The 24,027-nt window shown below is 46.1% G+C and overlaps 1 protein-coding gene across 1 annotated transcript in view; it reads right to left on the bottom strand.

The window, feature by feature from the left end:
- Positions 1-1,056: 1,056 nt before the first annotated feature.
- The window catches only part of LOC109485559 (myosin-16-like), a 26,724-nt gene continuing 3,753 nt past the window's right edge, over positions 1,057-24,027 (bottom strand). Inside the window, exons 8-43 of the mRNA XM_019789249.1 lie at positions 23,788-23,880; positions 23,601-23,664; positions 23,298-23,399; positions 22,464-22,700; positions 21,894-22,065; positions 21,355-21,451; positions 20,845-21,015; positions 19,778-20,093; positions 19,314-19,375; positions 18,722-18,927; positions 18,207-18,342; positions 17,648-17,772; positions 17,052-17,199; positions 16,386-16,493; positions 15,840-16,016; positions 15,107-15,265; positions 14,445-14,531; positions 13,926-14,071; positions 13,267-13,357; positions 12,951-13,007; positions 12,387-12,512; positions 11,705-11,821; positions 11,290-11,379; positions 10,510-10,716; positions 9,643-9,873; positions 8,807-8,929; positions 8,234-8,465; positions 7,742-7,824; positions 7,319-7,476; positions 6,504-6,705; positions 5,841-5,978; positions 4,866-5,048; positions 3,923-4,093; positions 3,272-3,376; positions 2,698-2,793; positions 1,057-1,261 (exon numbers count right to left, since the gene is read on the bottom strand). Coding sequence (XP_019644808.1) covers positions 1,067-1,261; positions 2,698-2,793; positions 3,272-3,376; positions 3,923-4,093; positions 4,866-5,048; positions 5,841-5,978; positions 6,504-6,705; positions 7,319-7,476; positions 7,742-7,824; positions 8,234-8,465; positions 8,807-8,929; positions 9,643-9,873; positions 10,510-10,716; positions 11,290-11,379; positions 11,705-11,821; positions 12,387-12,512; positions 12,951-13,007; positions 13,267-13,357; positions 13,926-14,071; positions 14,445-14,531; positions 15,107-15,265; positions 15,840-16,016; positions 16,386-16,493; positions 17,052-17,199; positions 17,648-17,772; positions 18,207-18,342; positions 18,722-18,927; positions 19,314-19,375; positions 19,778-20,093; positions 20,845-21,015; positions 21,355-21,451; positions 21,894-22,065; positions 22,464-22,700; positions 23,298-23,399; positions 23,601-23,664; positions 23,788-23,880 — 5,211 coding nt within the window. The 3' untranslated portion in view covers positions 1,057-1,066. The remainder of the gene's footprint in view (positions 1,262-2,697; positions 2,794-3,271; positions 3,377-3,922; positions 4,094-4,865; positions 5,049-5,840; positions 5,979-6,503; positions 6,706-7,318; positions 7,477-7,741; positions 7,825-8,233; positions 8,466-8,806; positions 8,930-9,642; positions 9,874-10,509; positions 10,717-11,289; positions 11,380-11,704; positions 11,822-12,386; positions 12,513-12,950; positions 13,008-13,266; positions 13,358-13,925; positions 14,072-14,444; positions 14,532-15,106; positions 15,266-15,839; positions 16,017-16,385; positions 16,494-17,051; positions 17,200-17,647; positions 17,773-18,206; positions 18,343-18,721; positions 18,928-19,313; positions 19,376-19,777; positions 20,094-20,844; positions 21,016-21,354; positions 21,452-21,893; positions 22,066-22,463; positions 22,701-23,297; positions 23,400-23,600; positions 23,665-23,787; positions 23,881-24,027) is intronic.

The raw sequence follows: 24,027 nt of genomic DNA, 5'->3' as shown, positions 1-24,027 counted from the left end.
TTTAAACGTGGTTCCAATATGGCGGGGAGTAAAAGTTGGTGTAAGGATAGATGTGACGTCATCAGGCGGATCTGACGACAGCAAACGTCACTCGGGTCCATTTCCGGTCCGTGGGTCTGATGTGGTGAGTCCGTTCCGCGCAGGTCTTCTGGAAAACACACACAGGGATGGACGTGGCATCGTGGTGCGTATTTAAATTTGCCCAGGGTTTGGTGTGTTAAGCCAAGTAAGCCGAAGGCCTAGGGGGGTTATGCAATATACAGATTACACTGCGCTGATGTGTTAGGCCGATGAGCTGTTATACTAGTCCTTAGGAAAGGCACTTTGCACGAATTTCCTCACGTCGCTCAGTTGGAAATGAGTGCCTATGGCCTCTCGTTAGGGACATCTCTTGGATAGGACGTTACGTCCCGTGCTTCATGCAGGAAAGCCACACGTCTAGCACGCTAAAGAACTTACCACGCTTGTTGATAGGAGACCGTTCTTGGTTTGTAGTCTTTTGTACGTCTTAAGTATCAGAGCAGCAAACAGTATGCGTTTTAGTACGTACAAAATGAAGTACTATTAGGTATATATACGCGCCGCATGTCTGGAAGCTGGTGCCGAAGAGCGGTTATGTCGGCGATGCACATACAGATAGAGAAGCAGAAGCTGGTGTGTTACGTCGTTTTACGAGTTTTGGTAGGTCTCTGGGCGGTCTAACAGAGAGGGACTACCTAGCGCAAGGGGCCAGGCTTAGGGACAAAAGAAAAGGAACAACACAAGATACAGAACATGCAGTTAAGGCTAAGCCTAAGCTATTTACGCAGGCAGGCATCTCACCTGTGCGGTTAGTCGGATGTCTCTCTGCGCGTGGTCCTGCGGGTTACCGTGCCGCCCGGTCCCCGGGTGACGGTGGTGACCACCTCGGTCTTGTACCGCAGCTTGCATGCAGAACAGTTAAGGCTAAGCCTAAGCTACGCCAAAAAGCAGTTACTCAAGCAACTGGATATGATTTTAGAAACAGTCAGACGTTTCAGCTAGTATCCACTACTAGGCTACTTTCGCAGGCGTCTCACCTGTGCAGTTAGTCGGATGTCTCCCTGCGGGTGGTCCTGCGAACGACCGAGCCCCCCGGGCCGCGGGTGACGGTGGTGACCACCTCGGTCTTGTGGCGCAGCTTGACCAGCGCGCTCTCCGCGATCTCCAGCCGCTCCAGGGCGTCGTCTAGCTCGTGCTGGCAGTGCCGGAACTTGGACTGGCTCTGGCTAGCGCTGGCCTCCTGAAGGGAATAGAGACAGAACGTTCGTTACTCTCTTATTGTAATTGTAATCGGGCCCCCGGAATGCTTTGCAGTGACGGCAGTTGGACTGGCTCTGGCTAGCGCTGTCCTCCTGGGTACGCACAGATAGAACGTTCGTTAGTCTCTTATACCATTGTCATACGTGTTATTACCTCCATGAAAATGGGGTATAGTTTTTGGTCCGTGTGTGTGTCTGTCTGTCTGTCTGTGTGTCCTTGTATTTGCAATAAACTGGTAGTGTTGGAACTTATACTGGCTCTGGCTCGCGCTGGCCTCCTGTACGGCACACACAGATAGATTCGTTAGTCTCTTATAGCCTCTACCAGGCTTCGGGAGGCGGCTGGAAAGAGCGGAAATTGCGTCGTCCAGCTCGTGCTGGCAGTGCCGAAACTTGGACTGGCTCTGGCTCGCGCTAGCCTCCTAAAGGGAATAGATAAAACGGTTTTGTTAGCCTCTTATGTTGTTGTATATTCTTCGTCATACGTGTTATTACCTCCATGAAAAATGGGGTATAGTTTTTGGTCTGTGTATGTGTCGGTCTGTCTGTGTGTCCTTGTATTTGCAATAAACTGGTAGTGCTGGAACTTAGACTGGCTCTGGCTCGCGCTGGGCTCCTGGGGACACACACATAGAAGGTTTGTTAGTGTCTTATAGCCTCTACCAGGCTTCGGGAGGCGGCTGGAAAGAGCAGAAATTGACCAGAAATTGACCTGGGGTGAGCAGACAGATAGAAGGTTCGTTAGTCTCTCATAGCCTCTACCAGGCTGGAAAGAGCAGCTTGACCAGCGCGCTCTCCGCGATCTCCAGCCGCTCCAGTGCGTCGTCTAGCTCGTGCTGGCAGTGCCGGAACTTCGACTGGCTCTGGCTAGCGCTGGCCTCCTGGGGATGCACACATAGAAGGTTTGTTGCAGGAATATGAAGGTTACAAACAACTAGACCCTACCAGACTAGTTAAACTACGCTGGCTATATATTGGGAGAATGTTTGCCAGGGGAGTTTGGCCGCCTTGGGGTTTGACTGGCAAGAATCAACTTTCCGTAACCTGATTCACCTGGCCGATTTTGTTTTCCTTTTTGCCAAATGCGACGATCCGTATTCCCATTGGAAGGCCTGGTGTAGGCTATCAAACAACCATCCTATATTGTGATTAGGCGATAGAAGGAGAGGGATGGGGCCCGATTTAAAAACTGTGCCCGAAATATAATGGAGCAACCCACTGCCTCTACGGCCACAAAAAGTTGGCTATGGGGTAAGTCTGCTACTTTTTTCTTCGCTGCCAGAGCTGAATTGTGAGGAGCTTACAATTATTTGAGCTTAATCACAAGGGTCTGGATAGGAGCGGCTGCCATTCGGCGCTAACTCAGGTGACCTCAATACGACCCCAGGTGCGGCCATAGCTGTAAGGACATACATACCGTCTCCTCCACTTGGCGTTTGAGAGCGCGGATCTTCGCCTGCAGCTTCTCAATCAGCTCCTGCAGACGGTCCTGGTTCTTACGGTCCTCCTCAGACTGGAAAACATCAAGTATCAATTATTTTAAGCTCACATCAACAATGGGTACGATGGTGTATTGACATATTACATGTATATACTACCGCATTGGATGAAGACCTTTATATATTATACATAGTTACATACCCGCTGGGTTAAGTACATGTCACAACAGAAGATAACGATATATACAGATAACGTTACATATATCATTTTCAAGTAACTAGGAATAAGTTAAAATTTCGTTCTGCTGTCTCTTTTTCTTGTATTGTTACAACATGTTTCTCATCTTCAATTCTTCCTAAATTACAGTATTGCGTATGTAGTAAATCTGATGTAGCAAATGGTGTGTCTTGAATATGGATTTCACTTCAAACCTCACGACTGTAATACCTGAGTATTTACCACCGATGTCCAGCGTTATTTTGAAGCGAAAGCGAGGGTTTTGCTTAAGTTCCTTAAACGACGAAAGTGAAGGTTCTTGTTAAGATCCTTACCGAGAAGGTGAGTTCTTTAAGACGACGGTCGTTCTTGCGCAGGCCCTTCAGGTCCTCCTGGTGCTTCTTCTGCGCAGCTTCGATGTCCAGCTCCAGCTCACGGACCTAAAATTAATACAAAATAACTGAAGGTTCATCTTGTCATCTTGAAAGTTTTCATATGAAATACGGGGGGCGCCACAGACTTTCTGCTAGCTACCATCCACTGCTCACCGAGCCATGTGTGCCATCTACATGACGTGGTGCCACGAAAGAGGGGGGATATTGCTCATGAATTGACAAAGACTGGAGTTGTACAGTCGAAAATTTGAGTAAGTCTAATTTCTTGTGCTGAAAATCAAAATTTAAACTTGCATCATTGCACGGCGGCCGCCCTTGATGGCAGCCTGCTCAGCCTCTTCTATGTTATAGCGTTACTGTAATGTTACTGTAGTTCTACTGTAGTGTTACTGTAGTGTTACTGACCCTGGTCTCGAGCTTCTGCACAGCACGTCGGCCGCCCTTGATGGCAGCCTGCTCAGCCTCCTCTATGTTACTGCAGTTCTACTGTAGTGTTACTGCAGTTCTACTGTTAGTGTTACTGTAGCGTTACTATAATGTTACTGTAGCGTTACTGTAGTTTTACTGCAGTTCTACTGTAGTGTTACTGACCCTAGTCTCGAGCTTCTGCACAGCGCGGCGGCCGCCCTTGATAGCAGCCTGCTCAGCCTCCTCGATGCGGCGCTGCAGGTCCTTCAGGTTGGCCTCCATGGTAGCCTGGACCTTCAGGGCGTGTTGGGCCGCCTCCTGCTCAGCACGGAGATCCTCTGCCAAACGGGACGCCTGAAATGGCGAAAACAAGACTTCCTCAGTTTTCTCAAAATTCTCTTGGGATTCTCTCATATCAACAAGTATTTATTCCTGATGGGCATTTCATATTCCACTGCATACAGAAAAGAAACAAACATCAATATCAACTGTTTATAAGTTTTTACATAAAATGCAATAGTTGTGTAGATTGTTAAGCCACCTTATATGTTGCCGTAATGTTTTGTCATGTCTTGTCAGCAGCCCTTTGTAATAGCCACTGACTAGTTGGGCTGTCCTGGCTGTGAGGAACTTGAACAGACAAACTATAAATGTGTTGAATAAGACAAAAGTGCACTTACATCGCTGATGGCTCTCTTGGCCTTCTCCTCAGCCTGACGCTGAGTGCTGACTTGTTCCTCCAGCTCGGACTGGACAGTGTGAATGTCTCCCTCCAGCTTACACTAAAACTATCACAGCTATATTTGATTAAAAGGAAATCTGTTCTTACGTCGCTGATGGCTCTCTTGGCCTTCTCCTCGGCCTGACGCTGAGAGCTGACTTGTTCCTCCAGTTCTGACTGGGCGGTGTAGATGTCTCCCTCCAGCTTAAACTACAAACTGCCTGCCTACCTGCCTGCCTATATGCACAGGCCAGGTACTGGCCCCTTGCTCCCCTCCGTCAGGTTCCTCCAACCAGCTCTATCAAGGGCAATAGTCTCTGCTTCCCTTAGGGTAAGCCCTGTGTCACTAAAACTAAAACTATGACAACTACATCTGATTGGAATATAAAAGAAATGTGTTCTCACGTCGCTGATGGCTCTCTTGGCCTTCTCCTCTGCCTGACGTTGCGAGCTGACTTGCTCCTCCAGTTCCGACTGGACAGTGTGGATGTCTCCCTCCAGCTTACGGCGCTGCGCCACCAGACCACTGTTCTGCGTCGTCAGCTCATTCAGACGGTCGTTCGCCTCAGCGAGCTGCACCTCCGCGATCTGGGTGGGAAAGAGATAGAGTCGTTTAGAGTTAGAACTTTTGATCCAACACAAAAGTTCTCTCACCTAGAGCCTTCGACCAGTCACTCTGGTCTTCCTCAGTAGACTGACCCAGTGAGACTTGTCACGTGGCTTATTTGAAGTGTGACGTCAACACTGGGTCAAAGGTATCTGGTAGACGATGTCGGCCCCCGTCGCGTTTAAGTGAAGAGTGATGGGCACTGATGTAGCTTAACTTAACTCGCTTAAAACAGCAGCAAGAGTGGCAGTCCTGAATTAATCTAGAATCTAGTTTTAACTCGGCGTGGTTTCCAGCGAAACCGTTGTTGATGAACGCATTTCTATGTATGTATTAGGTTTGTCTGAATGAGTAAGTAAGTGAACGAGTGTGTGATTAGAATGCGGATGCGGTCGACCTCGTCTAGCTGGGCGCGGAGGCTCTCTATCTCAGATTCTGTTCTTCTTGAGCGAAATGCCAGAAAGCTATACGTGCACAATCTCTCAAATTACGCACTTTATATATGTAGGTAATATATGGACTAAACAAGCATATTGCCTTACATGTTGCCTTTCCAGATACATATGTGTACTCTTCCAAGCAGAGGTTTGGGTCATTTTTGGCATGTTTTTAGGCTTTTTTATCGGGGTTTCTCTTTTGCACTGAATTTTTTCCCCACCAAACCCAACCTCTACCGGCACTCACCCCGGGGCGGGGCAAACCTATTCAAGAAGGGTGACAGTGTTCCTCCCCGGGAACCGTATGTGTATGTGTATCATGGCGTATGGACTCACCTTGCGGATGCGGTCGACTTCGTCCAGCTGTGCTCGGAGGCTCTCTATCTCGCTGGCCATGGAGTTACAGTACCGCTCCTTGATGGCGATCTGGTCCTTCAGGTCCTCACGCACGCGCTGCTCCTCGTCTAGCTTGATCTGGAAGGAGGGAAAACATTAAACGTCTGCAAAACCCTTTCTGTCTAAGTGACTACACCAGTAGCTGGCACATTACTTAGTTTTGTTAGGTTCTTCCATTTGCACGATTCATGGCCCCAAATTCTGCTACCTTCATGAACTTTCATGCTATGTCCTGTTGTGATGTAGATCTTTTTTTCCTAACTTTTATTTTTTTTGCGGAGGGGGGGGGGGCAATGATACGATTCACATGTGAAACATGTGTAATTTCTCCCTAATCTCAACCACACTTTTTCATCGACATTTCATAACGCTAAGTACTAACAACACCCAAGCGTCGCCAACCGATCGACCTGTAAATCCTAATCGAATCGACTTTGTATTGAATTTGAGTCCAATACGGCTGCCAATCACAAATGATAAACTTGTTTTGAGATTCTGTGTGTTCGCTCGACCGCGACTTAGCTCTCCCTGGAAAACATTTGTAGGCACATTTCTTCATTTGTTTCCATAGACTACAAACAATACCAAGGGTCTGTAACGGACCTGTAACTCCTGCATGTTCTGGTGCAGTGAGCCCAGCAGTTTGCGGCTCTCCTGGTTGGCCTTGTTGGCGGTCTCCAGAGCGGTCTCCAGCTCGCTGAGCTGCTGCGCCAGGCTGGTGTTGACCCGCTCAGCCTCCAGACGGGCCTTAGACTCCAGATCTATGCTCTGGTTCATGGTGTCAAGGGCGCGCTGGTGAAGCTTGCTGTGAGCACAGGATGGTAGAATTCATTAGAAAAAAATTAAAATCAAATTATATTTTCTATCTTATCTATTCTATCTATTGGTTTGGCTGTCCAAACATAGTCAGGACGGTCACACTTGCCAGTGGCTATATTAAAAAGGGCTTGCCCTGCTGACAAGACATGACAAGGCATTACAATAACATGGCGTTTCTGCCATAGCTTTTGAACACAGAGCAAACAGAACACGGATCCTACAGCACCATGGAGCAATAACTAAGACCCACAGCGTAGCTGGTCTAATTCATTCGTCAGTTGTACAACCCAGAAACGAGTAAACAAGACCCACATCGTCCCATATAGCTTTACTTTACCCTCTTTGACAGTGTACATGGCCTTCGGTCATTATTTTGAAAATAAAGATATATCATTACCCCTGCTCTGTAAGGAGGTGGGGGAGGCCAGATCTACACAAGTCTCGATGTAGTCTCGTGTTCTCGCGAGACTAGGTCACTCCGTGATCAAGACGTACAGCGGACATTTGGAGGTACGTGTCTCTACCTTTCAACAGTCACTGATTTATGAATATTCTACTAACTGTCAAAGATATATTAACAAAAAAAGGCGAAGACTCACAGCGTGCTCTCGAACTCCTCGTCCTTCTCGGCCAGCCTCCTGTCGATGTCGGACTTGAGCTGTGCGAGCTCCATCTGCACCCGGATCACCTTCCCCTGCTCCAGCTCCAGCGCGTTTTCTGTCTCCTCCAGGGAACCGTGAAGCTCCTCAATCTCAACCTGAGGTGAGGACGGAATTATCGTTTGTCCCCAGAACGACAAAATTCCTTACCTCAGAAACTATTGTGAAATATACCCTAATCTTACACCTGTGGACCGCATACAAACCTATATCTTGTTCAGCGGTCTGGGCACCCCAAACACCGTGAACGTATTTTGTCAACAAAATAAAAAGATTTAAACTCTTAAAACCTATAACAGAACAAACTAAAGAAGAACAAACATTTCTCTACGTTTTGTTGGGCATTGTAATTCCTTTGCCTACCTCCAGGCGGCGCTTGCCCTTCTCCAGCTCTGCTATAACCTTCGCGTTTCCGCTCAGCTGATCCTGCAGGTCGTGGATCTCAGCTGGAGAAAAACAAAGATACACAGGACCGGATATAAGCGAGTGACAAGAGCTAAGTTTCAATGGTACGCTGAAGTCTATGTGACTAGTAACTAGCGAATAAAATTAGAAGTGCAGTTGAATACAATGCAGAGGTCGTTGATATCTGCTACAACATAATACACAGAATTTTGAAACATTCTCCATAGCAGATAAGCAGCAGTCAGGACCAGGATGTTTCGGTTGATCAGTCATCCTGACGACGGCCGAAGTTTCAGCCTAAGGGATTTCTGAGTTGCAATCCCCTGTACCAGAGGAAGACATCGCTATGAGATTATGTCATTCCAGTGGCCAACGTTTACTTAGTTTTCATTCATTCTACAATATAACAATGCTGGGAACACGTTAGTGAAGAATAGGGGAGATCCAAACCTTGCTGGAACCTGTTCTCCTTCTTCTGATGCTCCAGCGCGTCTTGGGCCTCCTCCAGGACGCCCTTGACCTTGAGAATCTCGGACTGCGTCTCTCGGCTCTCCTTCTGAGACTTGTCCAGCTCGACGGAGGCGACGTCACACTTGGCGCGCCACTCCTCCAGCTGCCGGTCGTACAGGAACTGCTTCTTCTCCAGCTGCTGGCACAGCGAGTGTGCCTTCTCCACGTCAACCTGGGGAGGCAAACAGGTACTACGTTTTACATTAAAATTCATAACAAGGTTATGGTTCAAGTGTACTTGTACCTTTTTTTAGCACCACGCGCATTGTGTGCTTCTATTGTAATGGCGTTACAGTTATGTTTAAGGAAATATTTCACTTTAATCGTCTTGTAAGTCTCTACGGTGAAGCAACAAGATATATTTTTTCTTACCCCAAAACGTCTTTTTGCACGCTTTCTTGATGGAACTTGTTAACGGGACACTTTCAGTACCACACGGGTAATTCAGGTAAAGAAAGGAGACAGAACAATCAGACTGCTACCTCAACCTGTTCCTATGCATTGTATTCTTACCTGAAGGTCCTCCACCTCCGCCGCCAGCCTGTTGCGGGTCTTCTCCAGGCTGCTACATTTGGCCGTGGCAGACTCCACCTGCTCCTCAGCCTCAGCTAGGGCGATGGTCAGCTTACGCCGAACCTGCAGGTGGGAAACGTGGATTTTTTTTGTCTTATTTCATGTCTTTTATACATTTTACTGCCAGGGCTGCCCAGTTTGCTTTAGTGTCTCTAATGGGAAGGAAAGCGGGGATCCTGTGCTTGAGAACAGCCACGCTTAAATGCGTAGTGCATGTTAAAGAACGCATCCAAATTATCGAACAGAGGAGTTGTTCATCTTGACGTGAATGGATCAGATCTGTATGTATGGTCTTCGGTAGCTTGCACAATACGCCACTTAGGTGTTACATCTGAAGGCTAACTGACTAACTACACAAACAGGACAGTGTCGATGCCTGGCACTGATATGCGGCGAAGGAGAAGGATCAAACTTGTCCGTCTGGTCTTACGAATCTTGTACAACACTAACTAGGCACGTAATAAGCACATACTGACCTCCTCCAGTTCCTCTATATGCTACGTGGCTTCCTAGCAAAAGGGTGTCCAAAATTTGTTCTTGTACCTACAATACGGCGTATATGACCATAATCTACATTCTCCAGCATAGATGAACACACACTGTAGACCTACTGACCTCTTCCAGTTCCTCCATGCGCTGCGTGGCATCCTAGCAAAAGGGTGTCCTAAATTTGTTCTCGTACCTACGGTACAACGACTATGACCAAAATCTACATCTTAGTCCAACAATTAAAAAAAATCTTCCCACACAGACGAATGTCCTGTAGACCTACTGACCTCCTCCAACTCTTCCATGCGCTGCGTGGCGTCCGTCTCGTACTTGGCCTTGATGTTGGACAGCTCGCTGTTGGCCTTGGCCAGCTGCCGCTGCAGCTCCCCGCGGGTCTCCTGTTCCTCCTCCAGCTGTTCCTGCAGAGAGGCCAGCTCCGCCTGGGCAGCCCGCATCTGGGCAAAGGCCAGGCCTTTAGCTGCGAGTTCCTCATCCAAGGCGCGCTTTACCTCCTCTACCTGCGAAAAAAAAACAGGATTCATACTGTGAGAAATGCATGATATAAGTCTAATTCCCTTGCAGAAAGGCCATTCCGATTAATGCCAATGCCTTCCATCTTGTTCTCTGGGAGCCTACTGCTAAAGGGAAAAGAAGTACTGTAGGGAAAGACATGAAGTCACCTATTTAGACAACCTACGATGTAACACAAACCTGCATGACACCAAAGAACTACGAAGGGCCATGGATGGCCAAGTGGTGTGGCTGAGACTTTCTGGATTACTTCTAGCGGGGGCTTCTAATAAGGTAAGTAACCCGTCTGTCGAGATCGCAACACAGCAACGCTCTGGAACCTGTCATGTACAACATCCCACAGAAGAACCTTCCTACCGGGAACAGTACAGCTCTGGAACTCCCTCCCACAGTTTCTTTCTAAAGAACAACTCTAAAGGACAGACACAAATTTAAGACTTGTGTTAACCGCCACCTCAGTGGTATTGGACAGCGTCCTTGTGACACCTGCTAAGCTGAGACTTGGTATTGCGTAAATAAAAAAAAAACAATTATGTAATAAGGCTTACCTGCGAGGTTAAGGCGGTAACCTGTCGGTAACCTGTCTTAGAGCGGTAATCTGTCGGTAACTTGTCGGTTCTTACCTGCGAGGTTAAGGCGGTAACCTGTCGGTTCAGGCCGCCCTTGTTGGAGTCTGACTCCTCCAGTTGCCTGACCAGCTCGGCGTTCTCGGCAGTGAGCCGGTTCTTGGCGGAGTTCAGCTCGGAGATGGCGTGAGAGTGCTCCTCGATCTTCACGGTCGTCTCGATGTACGCCAGCTCCAGCTGCTTGTTCAGCTTCTCCAACTGGACCTGGCAAAACAAACACAAAACATTGTGATTCGGGGACAATTTTTACAGCAATATAAAGAGCTCACATATGGCCTCCTTCGGTCAGTATCGAACATGGAAAGATCCTAATTGTTAACAGATCTACAGCTTCAGCTATGTACGGACAGTCCTATACGAGAATGACATTCTCGAGCTCTTCCACATTTGTGAGCTGAGTAAGGTCTGTTGCATAGTCCTTTACTCTGGGTACGTTCTCTTCTGCGCAGTGCATTAAGAGGTACAGTAAGATATTTAGATGTTACGCCGAAAGATCTTTGTCTCTCTCTTTGTTACACGGCTATCATATTTCAAAAATAGGTTTTGCTCAAGTACTGTTGTGGATTCTCGGATGACCGTACTTATTCTAAGAGTGACTTTCATCTTTGAAGCCAAAGTCAGAGAGATTACAGGACGTTGGTGAAGTGAAAAAAGACCTGGCGCAGGGCACGGGGCAGCATTCTGGGACAGGCTGGGACCTAACGCAGGCTGAAGACACACAGACCAGAAGGGCTGCGGACGACCGGGTGAGCAGGTGAGCAAAGTTAGAAGTCTAACCTTTTGCTTGGAAATGGCGTCGAAGGCGACGTTGAGGTCCTCGATCTCCAGCCTGAGCCTGTTCCTGTCCTTCTCCACTTTGGTCTTCCCCTGGAATGAATGAACGAACAAATGAATGAATGAATGAATGAATGAATGAATGAATGAATGAATGAATGAATGAATGAATGAATGAATGAATGAATGAATGAATGAATGAATGAATGAATGAATGATTTATTCGTCAAAACACATAGCAGCCATGGGCTGAATTTCGTGTTTATGCACACATAAGAGATTAAAAAGTACACTTGAAAAGTACATACTTAAAACACATTAAACGTATTTACAGACCAGTCGGGTATGTACAAATCTCAACGTTCTGTGACTACGTTCTGTACTGTTTCACTGTTTTAATTGTTCTGAGGGTACCCACCTTGGCGAGATGGTCCAGAGTCTCGGTCATCTCGGCCAGCAGGTCCGCGTGCTTTTTCCGCAGGCCGGAAGCCTCCGCCTCCTGGGCTGCCAAGGTGTCCTCCAGGTCTCGGCGTACCTGGGGACATAAGAACACAGCTCTGCTTTTGAGACCTTTTTCAAACCTTTTTCAACTTTTCTCAAAAACCTTGATCACGTCGAACATGAGAAAAGAAATGCAGCATAGCAGTGACTACTATGCAAAGTTTCCGAACTCTAAACCCTAATTCTTCCTCAAACTTTCAAACTGCTACTAAGATGTACCGTCTCTAACAGGCGAGGGCCAAAACTGTTTAAACTTGCTCTCAAGCTATCACTGACATTGTCATTGGTTTGTCGGATGTGTGTGTGTGTGTGAGGGGGGGTATAAAAGTGTGAAAGGAGCTTATTATAACTCCTTCTCATGCCAAAGGTAGGGTGTCTTCTATTCTATGTAGTACATTTGAGTTCAAAAGGCGTGTCTTGTAGATTGTTTTGAGCGAGTGGACACAATTCAGTAGTTGGGAAATTGGTACAACTTTTAAAATAGTAGTGTCAGATGTACCCGTGCGAGTTCCAAAGCGTGCCTTGTAGATTGATTTGAGCGAGAGAGAAAAGTAGTTGGGAAATTGATATAACTTTTAAAATAGTTGTGTAACACGTACCCGTGCGAGTTCCTGTTCTCGCCGCTTGTTCTTCTCGATCTGGGCGTTCGACAGACCGGACGACTCGTCCAGCTTCTCCGTCATGTCCTCCAACTGACGCTGCAGTTCCGTGCGCGCCCGCTCCGCCTGTGTGGCGCAATTTCACAACATTTAACACATTGAGAAACAGTTGGCATCTTTTGACGTTATCAACAATGCTGTACTCACAACAGCGATACAAAGATTCACAGACATTTTTGTAAGAATCAAATCGTTTTTTGTAATATCTTGATCAATCCTGTCACTATTTATATATTTGTTTCATGTATTCATTGATTAATTATTGTATTCAACTTCTATATGAAAACTCGTGCTTTGCTTGCTTGTATTACGTATTGTCTGGTGGCGACATTGAAAAAGTGTAACTTTGGTGTGTCGTCTTGTCACTGTATGTTTCAATAAAAAAAGGATTCACAGAACTGAACTACAGCCCACTTTACGTAGAACTACCCATTTGTATTTATTAAATGTGGAAAGATATGTCGTCTTTATATCTTTCCCGTACACGTTTACGACGATCTTTACCTTGACACGAGCTGACCTCTCCACGTCAATGTCGTCCTCCATATCTTCTGCGAGCCTCTAAAGAATAGATAGGCATAGAAATTAACTTTTTATGCTCCCAATAGCTATCTTCTTACCAATGTGTCGTCTTGATAAAAATATATGATACACAACATAAACAGCATAACTGTGACGCAAACTTGGGATCTGCACGGAACATTTGACGTTATTCATAAAATAAAGTCTTATAGAGACGCCCTTATCAAATAAATACAGATTTACAGGTCTAGCGCATTCACGTGTAACCGTCCAATATGGCGGCTATGACGTCACACACCGTGAATTCCCGGATCTTCTTCTGCAGAGAAGACGCGACTCCGACCTCGTCCTCCACACCTGTCGTGGCGGTGAGAGCTTCCTGCTCTTTTCTGAGGAACAAAGAAAAAACAAGTTACGTGACGTTGCGTTACGTTACGTTAAGTAAGTCCCTGTCATACATTCAGAACCTTCCCCCGAATACCAGTCGACCAAGGTTGTCTGACGTTCGGAGCAGTCTGACCAGATGTAGGCCACGCCTACCTTTCAATACGAATCGAGTCGAATTTGTATTAAATTTGAGTCAAACCTTGCTGCCAATCGAGCCTGGACGTACTTCCGAACACCAGCCAACCATGGCCGAACCTCGCGTCCACACCCGGATGTTTTGAACAATTTGAAACATTCGGCTGGCGCAGCAAAACACCAGCAACCAACTTTGTTCCTGATCTACTCCTAACCATGTGTTCAGCTGTGTGTGACTTTCATGCAATGTTTAAAACTTGAGCGAATGTTTCTCTGCTTACTGCTTGAGTGTGTCTGTGAGCTGCTCCCTGAGTGCCTCTGTCTCGGCGATCTTGTCCTGCCCCGTCTTCAGGTCCCTCTCCAACTTTAACTTTAACTTTAACTTTAACTTTAACTTTAACTTTAACTTTAACTTTAACTTTAACTTTAACTTACTGCTTGAGTGTGTCTGTGAGTTGCTCCCGGAGTGCCTCTGTCTCGGCGATCTTGTCCTGCACCGTCTTCAGGTCCCTCTCCAGGCGGGACTTCACCCGCTCCACCTCCGTCACGATTCGCCGCTCGTGACCAAGGTTGTCCTCCAACTGCACGGATACAACAGGTTGTATGTTTAAAACCTTTGTTCCAACAGAAAAGGAATTGCTCTCAACTAGAACGTTGTCCTTCCTCAGTAGACCCAGTGTTGACGTCACACTTCAGATAAGTCATGTGACAAGCCTCACTCGGTCAGTCTACTGAGGAAGACCAGAATGACTGGTCGAAAGCCCTTTTGTGCTGGAACGAAATTTTTACCTTTAGATATGTAGCTACCAACATGAACTTTCATGATAGAACAGATTGTACACTGTGAGTAATCAAGTTTCATTGCTAATATGGCGACTAATATTTTCATTTATCTAGATTGTTCTGGTAAAAAGAAAATGATAGTAGACTATAGACCCAGATTAGAATACTTACGTCGTCCATGGTTTGTTCCAGGCGAATCTTCACCTTGGAAAGCTGCGAGGCCTTTTCCTCCTCCGCTGCCAGGTCCTCCAGAGTTTGCTGCAGGGTGAAGTTATAAGCTTTACTTAAGGAAAATCTACATATACATTTTCGATATGTTTCTCCTTTTGCTTCTCCTTTTTCTCCCTCTAAAGTTATATCCAGCACGTAACGACAATTGGCAATTGGCAATGTATCGTGAACCGGTCGTAATAATTTTCCACATTCATGCAGAGACGAGATCACATCAGGCATACTATGTTTCGTAGGATTTCAGGACACTTTGGCAGAAGCAACTATTGACAAGGTGTACCCCATCCTTTATCGTCACAAGACTGAAAAAAAGGATCCCAACATCTTCTTGAAGATTTTTTTAACATTTCAACATTTCATGACTAGACATGGCGACGGCACACTCAATTTATATAAACTTATTTTATGCCGCCACAAACACAGAGGACAGACCAATACTCATTTCCACCTGCATAAGTCAAGTGAGGAAAGTCCCTAAAGTGCCCTTCCCAGGGGCACAAGATCGGTAGCATGTCAGGACTCGAACCCGGGACCTCTTGGTTCAGTACTCTGCCGCTACGCCTCACGACCCCACACAATGAAGATTAGTTGAAGGTACTTACGGCGTTGAGGTCCTCCAGGCGCGCCTTCTCGTTGCTGAGATGCTCGATCTTCGCGGCGTTCTGCGCCACCTGTTCTTCCTTCTCCCGGAGAACAGAGTCCTCGCCCTGCTTCGCGTTCTCGTGCTCGGAAAGCCGCGCCTCCATCTCTTCAACAGCCGACTGGGAGTGGACAAAAACGTTAAAAAAACGTAAAATTCCAAAGCCAACCAAGCCTCGAACTACTTCCAAACACTACCCAACCACTAGCCAAATATAATCGAACCTCCCTTCCCGGCAGGCGGTACAAAAACGGGACATTTTGGGTGAAAAATTTATGTTTTTTTTTTCTATTCTGCTTGCCACAAAGCTGAGCACCTTATGGTCAACCTTGACGCAAAATGGCTAGCTACTAGTAGAAAAGAGATACACGTATCTCTGGTGCATAAGTTCTAGGACATTCTCAAGTAAAGATTCTGTCATTTTAATTATCCGAGACTGTGTAAGAAGGCAGAACTATCCCACCAGACCATTTGTTTTTCTAGTTCACCATCTTCTTTTGAAGTTGAAGACCAAAAAAAAACGACCTCAGTGTGACTTCAAACTACTTCAATGTTGTTTTACCTTGAGTTCGTCTCTGCTCTTGAGCGCTCAGGAAAGGATCTTCGTAATTTACCCAGTTGTATACAATTTCAATGTTTTTATGGTTGGCCTTTCTAAATACCAAAGCCAACAAACTACTTCAATGTTGTCTTACCTTGAGCTCGTCTCGGCTCTTGAGCGCCCTGTCCCTCCCTATCTCCAGGTCCCTGTTGGTGTCGCTCAGGTCCGTCCAATGCTCCTCCATCTCCTTATACTGCACGTCCAGCTCCTCAAACTCCTTACTCAAGGTGCGGACGCGCTCTTCTGCAGCCTCTCGCACCACGCTGCCTTCCTGCAGGTTTGGAAATAAAGACATATTTGTCGATGAGTGACGTCGGTGGCGCAACGGTTAGAGCGTTGGACATGGAACCAATAGGTCCTGGGTTCGGTACTCACCATGCCCAACAAAGAGGGTGTTAAGGTACGTAGGTAGTAGGTTCAGATGTTCTAACTGTGTTGCGCAATGAAAAGCCAAATGTCCACTTGTAGGCATTGAGCTAGAAAACACGACAGACGGTCTATGCCAAAAGATGTTGGTGAATGTTTACTTTGAAAGCTTGATAAATAATTGTATTAGGAAGGAAAGCATGTGTTTGGGAGGGTGTTACGTAATTTTTCAGTCCCAGGAAAGAAACTGTTGCCGTATATTGTAATTATTTACCGAGCTCAACAGGCTCACGATGTCCTCCTTCTCAGCGAGCAGGTCGTTGATCTTTGCCTGAAGCGCCTGCCGTCTCTTCTGCTTATCACCGAGCGCCTTCTTCAGGGTCTGAGGGGGAAAAGAAAAACTTCGTTTCTATGATGGAACGACAAAACATTATCTAATGATATAATACTGGGAAGAGACATTCTCGTATATGCTCAGCCATAGCCGAAGCCATAGGCTGTTATCAATTAAGACACCATGGTCAACATTTACCTAGGGAAAAGATCGCGTTCAACAACTATCTGCAAAACAGCAAAGGGAAGGCAAAAACGATAGAGGAAACGTTGCCGCTGTTTGCATACAGGCCCCAACAGAATGCCAAGAGAAACATGAAATTATCACCCAATGACGATAGATAATGAAAATGTATTTACAAGTTCGTGCCCGAAAGCCGATTGCCAGTACGTGGACATGGGGCTAGGTAGGTAAGTAGGACATGGGAAATATACATTTGGTAGGGTATGCTTAACATGGGATGATGGTTTTCGTCCCAGTCTCTGATCTGGACGTACTTCGAAGTTCGGTCAAGCGTGAAGATTCAAGGATGAAGGTTCAATGGTGAGGGTTCAAGGAAGAAGGTTCAAGGGTGAAAGTTCAAGAATGAAAGTTCAAGGGTCGTACCTCCACTTCGACCTCCTTGTCCTTAAGCAGCTCCTCCGCCTTGGCTCCTGTGAGCTGCGGTTGCATCCAGCCGTACATCTTGTACCAGCCGTCGTTCCGCAGGTTAAAGTACATCCGGATGTTCCGCTGGATCGTGTCCACCGACATTCTGGGCGCCGGGATGGAAAAAAGATAGATAGATATCAATACATTGTATCATATCATAAAATTTGTGTGAGTCCAATTTCTTGTGTTGGCGATTACAGTTCAATCGTGTTCATAAGATATTAATTCAATTCAGTTCAAGATTGAACTGGAAGGAGCCAACATAACCTCTAAATAGGCTATAGCTAAGAAAGAAGTTTCCACTAGAGCAAGATGGAAACTTGCTGCCCAATGTCCCTGTAGGCACAGGAAGACCTAAGTCTAGTCAAGATTGGTTTCCAAATTCAGATGTTATTTAGCTAGATGTTACTAAATGTTTCGTTAAATATAAGAGTATGGCAGACACCATGATTTGCATGCCGTATCAAGCTCTTAAACATAGATGACAACATTTTTTGTGTGTTGGAACAAATTTAAGTTTTACCTATAAACGAGATATGAACAAGTCTAACCTGCCGTTATACAGCTTCTCGAACATGACCCTCTGGAAGCGGGCGCGGTACCGGGACTGGATGGCGACCAGCACGGCGTTGATCTTCTCTTCTCGCATCTCCTCCAGCATTCCGAGGGTTCCGGCCTGGGGAGAACAGTAAGGACAACTTACAACAGCTTGTATTACAGTAGGTTGTTGCTTTAATGATCTACGCATACAAAGAGAGAGAGAGAGAGTCACACATACAAACGTTAACACAAAGACACGCATACATACAGAGACACACTCTTACACACAGAGGGACACACACACACACACACACAAACAAATCCACTCAGCACACACACACAGAGACACAGACACACACAGACACACAGACACACACACACACACACACACAGACACACACACACACACAGACACACACAGAGACACACAGACACACAACGATGAATGAAGAAACAACGAAGCTACACTACAGGTAGACAGACGGAGACAACGTACAGTAAACGAACAACAGACGATATAGACTCAAATCCAGTGCTCGAACAAGATACCAACAGGTCCTGTGAGGTTACCTTAAAGAAGACCTTGGTGAGCCCGATGGCGTAGCGGTTCTTGGGCAGCCCGGTCGCCTCCAGCAGCAGACGCGAAGCCTCCTTACCCTCCATGAAGGTCCCCTCAGCGAACACAGAAGCCGCCAGGATACGGTACCTGTTGGGAAGGTGGGGTGAATTTGTTTATTTGTTTATCTATCAAAATAAAACATAATAGAAGTCGTTTCCCACCAACATAGAACACGTTGCTCGAAAAGCGGTAGATTTTGAAGTTATTTGCTCGACTGAATTTTTCCCCAATACTCCCTATATCTATATGTTTCCCCTGCCCTCAAAAACGTTGCAGTAGGTAATAGGCAAATCAGACCCCATGCCCAATCTTTCTGGTCAGGTTGAACATGTGTAGTTTATGCGGCAACCACTTCAATTCAAGATATCGTATGTTTCAACCAGACTGTGTTTTCGTACATTTCGAAACGTCGTGCAAGGTTGGAGATGAGTCTAGAGGTTATTTGTAACTTGTTTGTTTCTTCTACCTCTCAATGAAGTCGGAGAAGATCTGCCTGTTCGGGAATCCCTTCTGGCAGATACGGATGCCCTCCAGCACACCGTTACACGTCAGCTGGTTGTAGACCAGTGGTCCGTCGATGATGCCGCCCGTCTTCAGCTCGTTGGGGATGAGGCAACGCACGAAGTGCGGGTAGGTCTGATGCAGCGTGTGCATCAGGTGGTTCAGTTGCTCCTGTATGTTGGGATAGAGCAAGACGTGATCTTTCGTTCTGACACTTCTGTAAATATATAGCCTCACAATTCAGCCTTCCACGGCTGCCAGGAGGCATGTATATGTCTTGTGTTAAGACCCAAAAAACCAATCTCTACTACTACTTCTACTACTACTACTACTTCTACTACTACTACTACTACTACTACTACTACTACTACTACTTCATTCTTCTTCTTTTTCCGATAATGCCTATCTGCCGAGAAATCGATAATAACTGGCATGTTGGGGGGGGGGGAGTTGTGTAAAGTGCCTTCCCTAAGGGCACAACGTCGGAGCATGTACGTGGAATCGAACCCAGGACCCATGGGTTCCGGGTCGAGAAGGCAAAGAAGAAAAGCTCGTACCCTGTGCACGGCGGAGACGGTCATGAAAGACCCTCCCTTCTTCTTCTTTCCTCCTTTCTGTCCTGTTTTAGAACAAACAAAAATATCAACATCCGAGTTAACTTCATATTGGACTGGAAAATATTGGACCAATTTTGATTGACCTTCCTGCGGTCATTGTGGTAAACAAAAAACAGCCGACCTTCTACAATATACACAATGTACTTTCGTATAATTTTGGACAGGATTAAATTTTCGTTGACAGTGAAGAGTACATAATGAAGTTTTAATGAATCTGTATCGCGATTTAAGCCAGTTATCAAACAGTTACCGTAAACGACAGCTTTCGAGTTTAAATGGCTTATTACTATTGCTAATACTACAGACCAATTCAGGATCCTTATAAGCGAGCCATGTGACTCTGTATTGTTGGAGTTGTCGAATAAAACCATTATCAAAACACTAAACTATTTTATTCCACCGACCTGCCTGCTCCTCGGCGGTGATGTAGTCAGCCCAAACCCGCTTCAGCAGATCGCACCCAGCGCCCTTGAACACCTTCACAGCAGTCTCGTTCACAGGGTCCTTGTTCTTCTCCAGCCAGTGGCCGACGTTGTATCCCACCGGCCCGGCGTAGTGGCCCAGCTGGAAGTGAGCCTCGTACTTCTTCTTGCCGGGCTTGGGCTTGCCGAATTTGGGGTTCTTCCCGAGATGCTGGCCCTGAAGCTTGTCCAGGTACGTCTGGTCTGTGGCCTTCGGTACGATGCACTCTTCTTCCAACATCGACAGGATGCCCAGAGGCTGCGGAAAATACATAATATTTATAAGTTTGGGAATAGTTTCATACGTCACCTTCCTCAGGGCAAATCAGTGCAATGTGAACCAGCCAGATTTGCCCTCAGAAACATCGGCTGGAGAGGTACGATGCACTCTTCTTCCAACATCTACAGGATGCCGAGAGGATACGGAAAATAGTTTATAAGTTTGTGAATGGTTTCATCAGGTTGATAAGCCTGACCAATGTGAACCAGTCAGATTTGCCCTGACTGGTTCAAGAGGTACGATGCTCAAGAGCTACGATGCACTCTTCTTCCAACAACGACAGGATGCCGAGAGGCTAAGGAAAATACATGCAGTTTATAGCTTTGTGAATAGTTTTATCAGGTTGGTTGGACTGTCACCTTCCTCAGGGCAAATCTGTACAGAGTGAGCCAGTCAAATTTGCCCTGAGGAACATCGGCTCAAGAATAAACCTGTTGATTGTGTAAAAAGAGTCTCTTTATTCATTTTATTACTTTATTGCTTTAGTTACAAACGAATATGTAGTACGGGATTACGATTGTGATCTTGAAGATAGCTCACCTCATTAGAAACCCACCAGACGACACACAACCGAGACGGGGGCCGATATCGCTTACCAGGTATTTACGATTCCTTACTCATGTCACGTGCTCAGAGTAATTGGATCATCACTCCTGAAGAAGGTCGACGGAAGAGAAACCAACAATTTGAGGTGAGCTGTCTTTACTGTGTCAGACTTCACTGTACACACCTTCTCAATGAGATCCAGGCAAGCCTGCAAGTCCATGCCGAAGTCGACGAACTCCCACTCGATCGCCTCCTGCTTGTACTCCTCCTGCTCGTTCACGAACATGTGGTGGTTGAAGAACTGCTGCAGCTTCTCGTTGGTGTAGTTGATGCACAGCTGCTCGAAACTGTTCAGCTGCAGACACAGGCAAAGGGAACGGGTAGTTCATAAGACTTCTAAATGAGTTTTACCATTGCATGTCCCTCCCCATTTCTTCACCTTTTTACACACTGCAGAACTAACAACAACGACCATGAGGGCAGCGTTGAACACTTTTGTGCGGCAGTAGCACTGTCATTCTCACCAGGCAACTACAGAACAGCTCACCAAAAGTCATATGTCCAAGATTTTCGTTCTGTTGCCATAGTAGCATCAGAGCAGTGTACGTATGTACTGTCATGAACAGTACAAGCCCATGTGGCGTCACCTCTACATATAGTAAGGACTTCGCGTTTTTCACACTTGAAACATTACCTCGAAGATCTCGAAGCCGGCGATATCCAGCACACCGACGAAGAAGGCCCTCTCCATCTCAGTCTCCAGTGTCTCGTTACACTTGGCCACGATGAACCTATGTGTATGTATCAGCACGGTCAACTGGTGACTACAACACTAAGATAAATCTCATCAAAAATATAAAGTAGACTCTGTCTCAACCAGGTTGACATACGTAATGCATCATTCCTCAGTCGCACTCTCTGGTCAATGTATACTGCCTGGCCAACGAAAGATCTGCTTGGAGATTACGGTACCGTCACATTCGTCATAGGTCGTTGACCCATTTTGCTGCCCTGTATTCTTCAACAGGAAAGGATCTAAGGTAGACTTTTCCGTAACAAGAAAGCTGAATTTTGCAGGACACATGCATTTGGCTATCCCCAAATGTCCTCAGTTTGCGATCGCACAACAACCTTATGACAACAATGTATGTGACAGGGCCCTTATCTAGAAGACTAATGTATTTCCTATGAGTTGCGTAAGAGTAAAGACTTGGGGAAGAGCGCACAACGTACTTGAAGACCCTGTCGTAGATGGACTTGGACAGCGCGCCGACAGAGTTGGAACACTGCTCGGCCGTCTGGCCCTTGGTGACGAACTCAGAGCCGACCTTCACGCGAGGCTTGCAGATCGCGTTCACGAACTCCTCACGATCAACCCCGATCAGGCGGCTGGTCTTGTCCATCTCTGTGGACAGACGAGAATCGCGGTAAGTACACAAGTGAAGACATTAAGCCCCTGTCGCACACTCAGAACTTTCCCTCGACCACCGACCAACCAAGGTTGGCTGAAGTTCAGGAGCAGTCTAACCAGATTTAGACCACGCCTACCTTTATATATGAATCGAATCGACTTTGAGTTAAATTTTACAACACCCCCGCCCCAACACTCCCAAACACCGGGAACCGACCTTCCCGTTTACACTCGAATGTTTTAAACATTGCAGCCTAAATTCACCAGTTTTGTTCAGTGGGTCAGTCTACTGAGGAAGACCAGAGTGACTGGTCGAAAGCTCTAGGTGAGAGAACTTTTTTTAAACAGTGTTAAAAGTCGTCAAAAAGATACAAAAAATCACACTTTGATACCTTCGAACCCTTCCACCTCTCCCTGCTCGCCCCTCTGCGCGAACTTGGTGTTACCGAACCACAAGATGGCGGCGCACAGTTTGTAGATGTCTTCCTTGTCGGCCGCGGCAAAGTTCAGGATGTCGAAGGCCTCGTCCGTGGCGCGAAACTCCTCCCCGTCATCCAGGTTGGCTACCTCGTACACGCCCTCCTGTACAAACTTGTAGTGGGCAGGGTCGGTGCGGAGCAGCAGTCGGTCTACAGCAGAAAAGATTTACATTTTATTATGTTTACCGAAGGAAAACATTGTTATTGCTCCGTTTCTTCCTCTTCTTCTTCTCCAGTGACCTATGACCTGACCAATGACATGATTTGTTGACGTCTGTCACCATGGTGACAGGTGTTGGGTTACATAATGTTGCAATTTCATTGCGTGCTCTGCTCCTGTCACCATATACTAGTAATACATGTATGTGAATGTAAGAATTAACAGAGCATGTCCGAAGGTAAACATTATGCATTTGCTTTGCAAGTGTTACTTCTCTAGTTATAAAACAGAATTAAGTGTAAGGCAAAAAATACTAGTAATTCCTCCCTCCTGCACGAACTTGTAGTAGGCAGGATCAGTGCGGAGCAGCAGTCGTAGATTGACCAGAAGTTCTACACACAAAGTTACTGCAAGTCACTGCGGGTACTCACTTGGGGCTTGTCACAACAAGTTAATAGGTTTCTGTTTTAGACCCGTGGTTGTGACAGTAAGTTGAGAAAAGATCTACTACTTTGAGTTAGGTTTGAAATCTCATATTTCTTGTTTGCACTTGCAGTGTTCTCGGAAATGAAGTGATCTCCACGTACCGACTGTACCCGGGATGCCGTTGGACATCAGCTGGAAGAAGATGTGATAACCTCGCTCCATTCCCGGCAGCTGCGAGATCACGCGAGACTTCTCGAGAAGATCTGGAAGAACGCATCGAAACGTAACGTTGGTGAGCGTAACATGCTATTTGACTCCGGTTCAAAACACAGAACAGTATGCATCTACAACAAGATGATATTGAGAAATAATATTACGATAAGAAATATTCCTTATACTATTATTCCAAAAACATTACAGCAACTAAAATATTTCATTTTTCTCCAAGAAAGTGTTTTACTTACAAGTCTCGATGTCACCACCGGCCAAGATTCCCTTCCGGTTGAATTGGACACGGATAAACTTGCCCTGGAAGTTTCAGCAAAGACGTCCGTGTTTAACACAAAACAAATTAAGTTGAAATTTTAAAAATGGCCCCTTAATCAAATGGAATCTAAATTGTTAGTTAAAAGGTAGATAAAAGTGTCTTACAAAACGGGAGGAGTTGTTGTTCCTGACAGTCTTGGCGTTACCGAAGGACTCCAGTACAGGGTTAGTCTGCACGATCTGGTCCTCCAGGGTGGCCTAAAGATGTACACACACACACACATAGACAAAATGTTGGTGATTAGTAAATTCACTGACGCAAATTGGACTGCCATGTAGGTAGTTCAGTGTGTATTGTTTCTTATAAGTCATCGGATAACGAACGAGTATATATATATATATATA

This window comes from Branchiostoma belcheri, unplaced genomic scaffold (assembly GCF_001625305.1).
Source record: "Branchiostoma belcheri isolate BF01 breed outbred unplaced genomic scaffold, Haploidv18h27 scaffold77, whole genome shotgun sequence".
Classification (NCBI taxonomy): Eukaryota; Metazoa; Chordata; class Leptocardii; order Amphioxiformes; family Branchiostomatidae; genus Branchiostoma; species Branchiostoma belcheri.
This window is presented reverse-complemented; position numbering and strand designations above follow the sequence as displayed.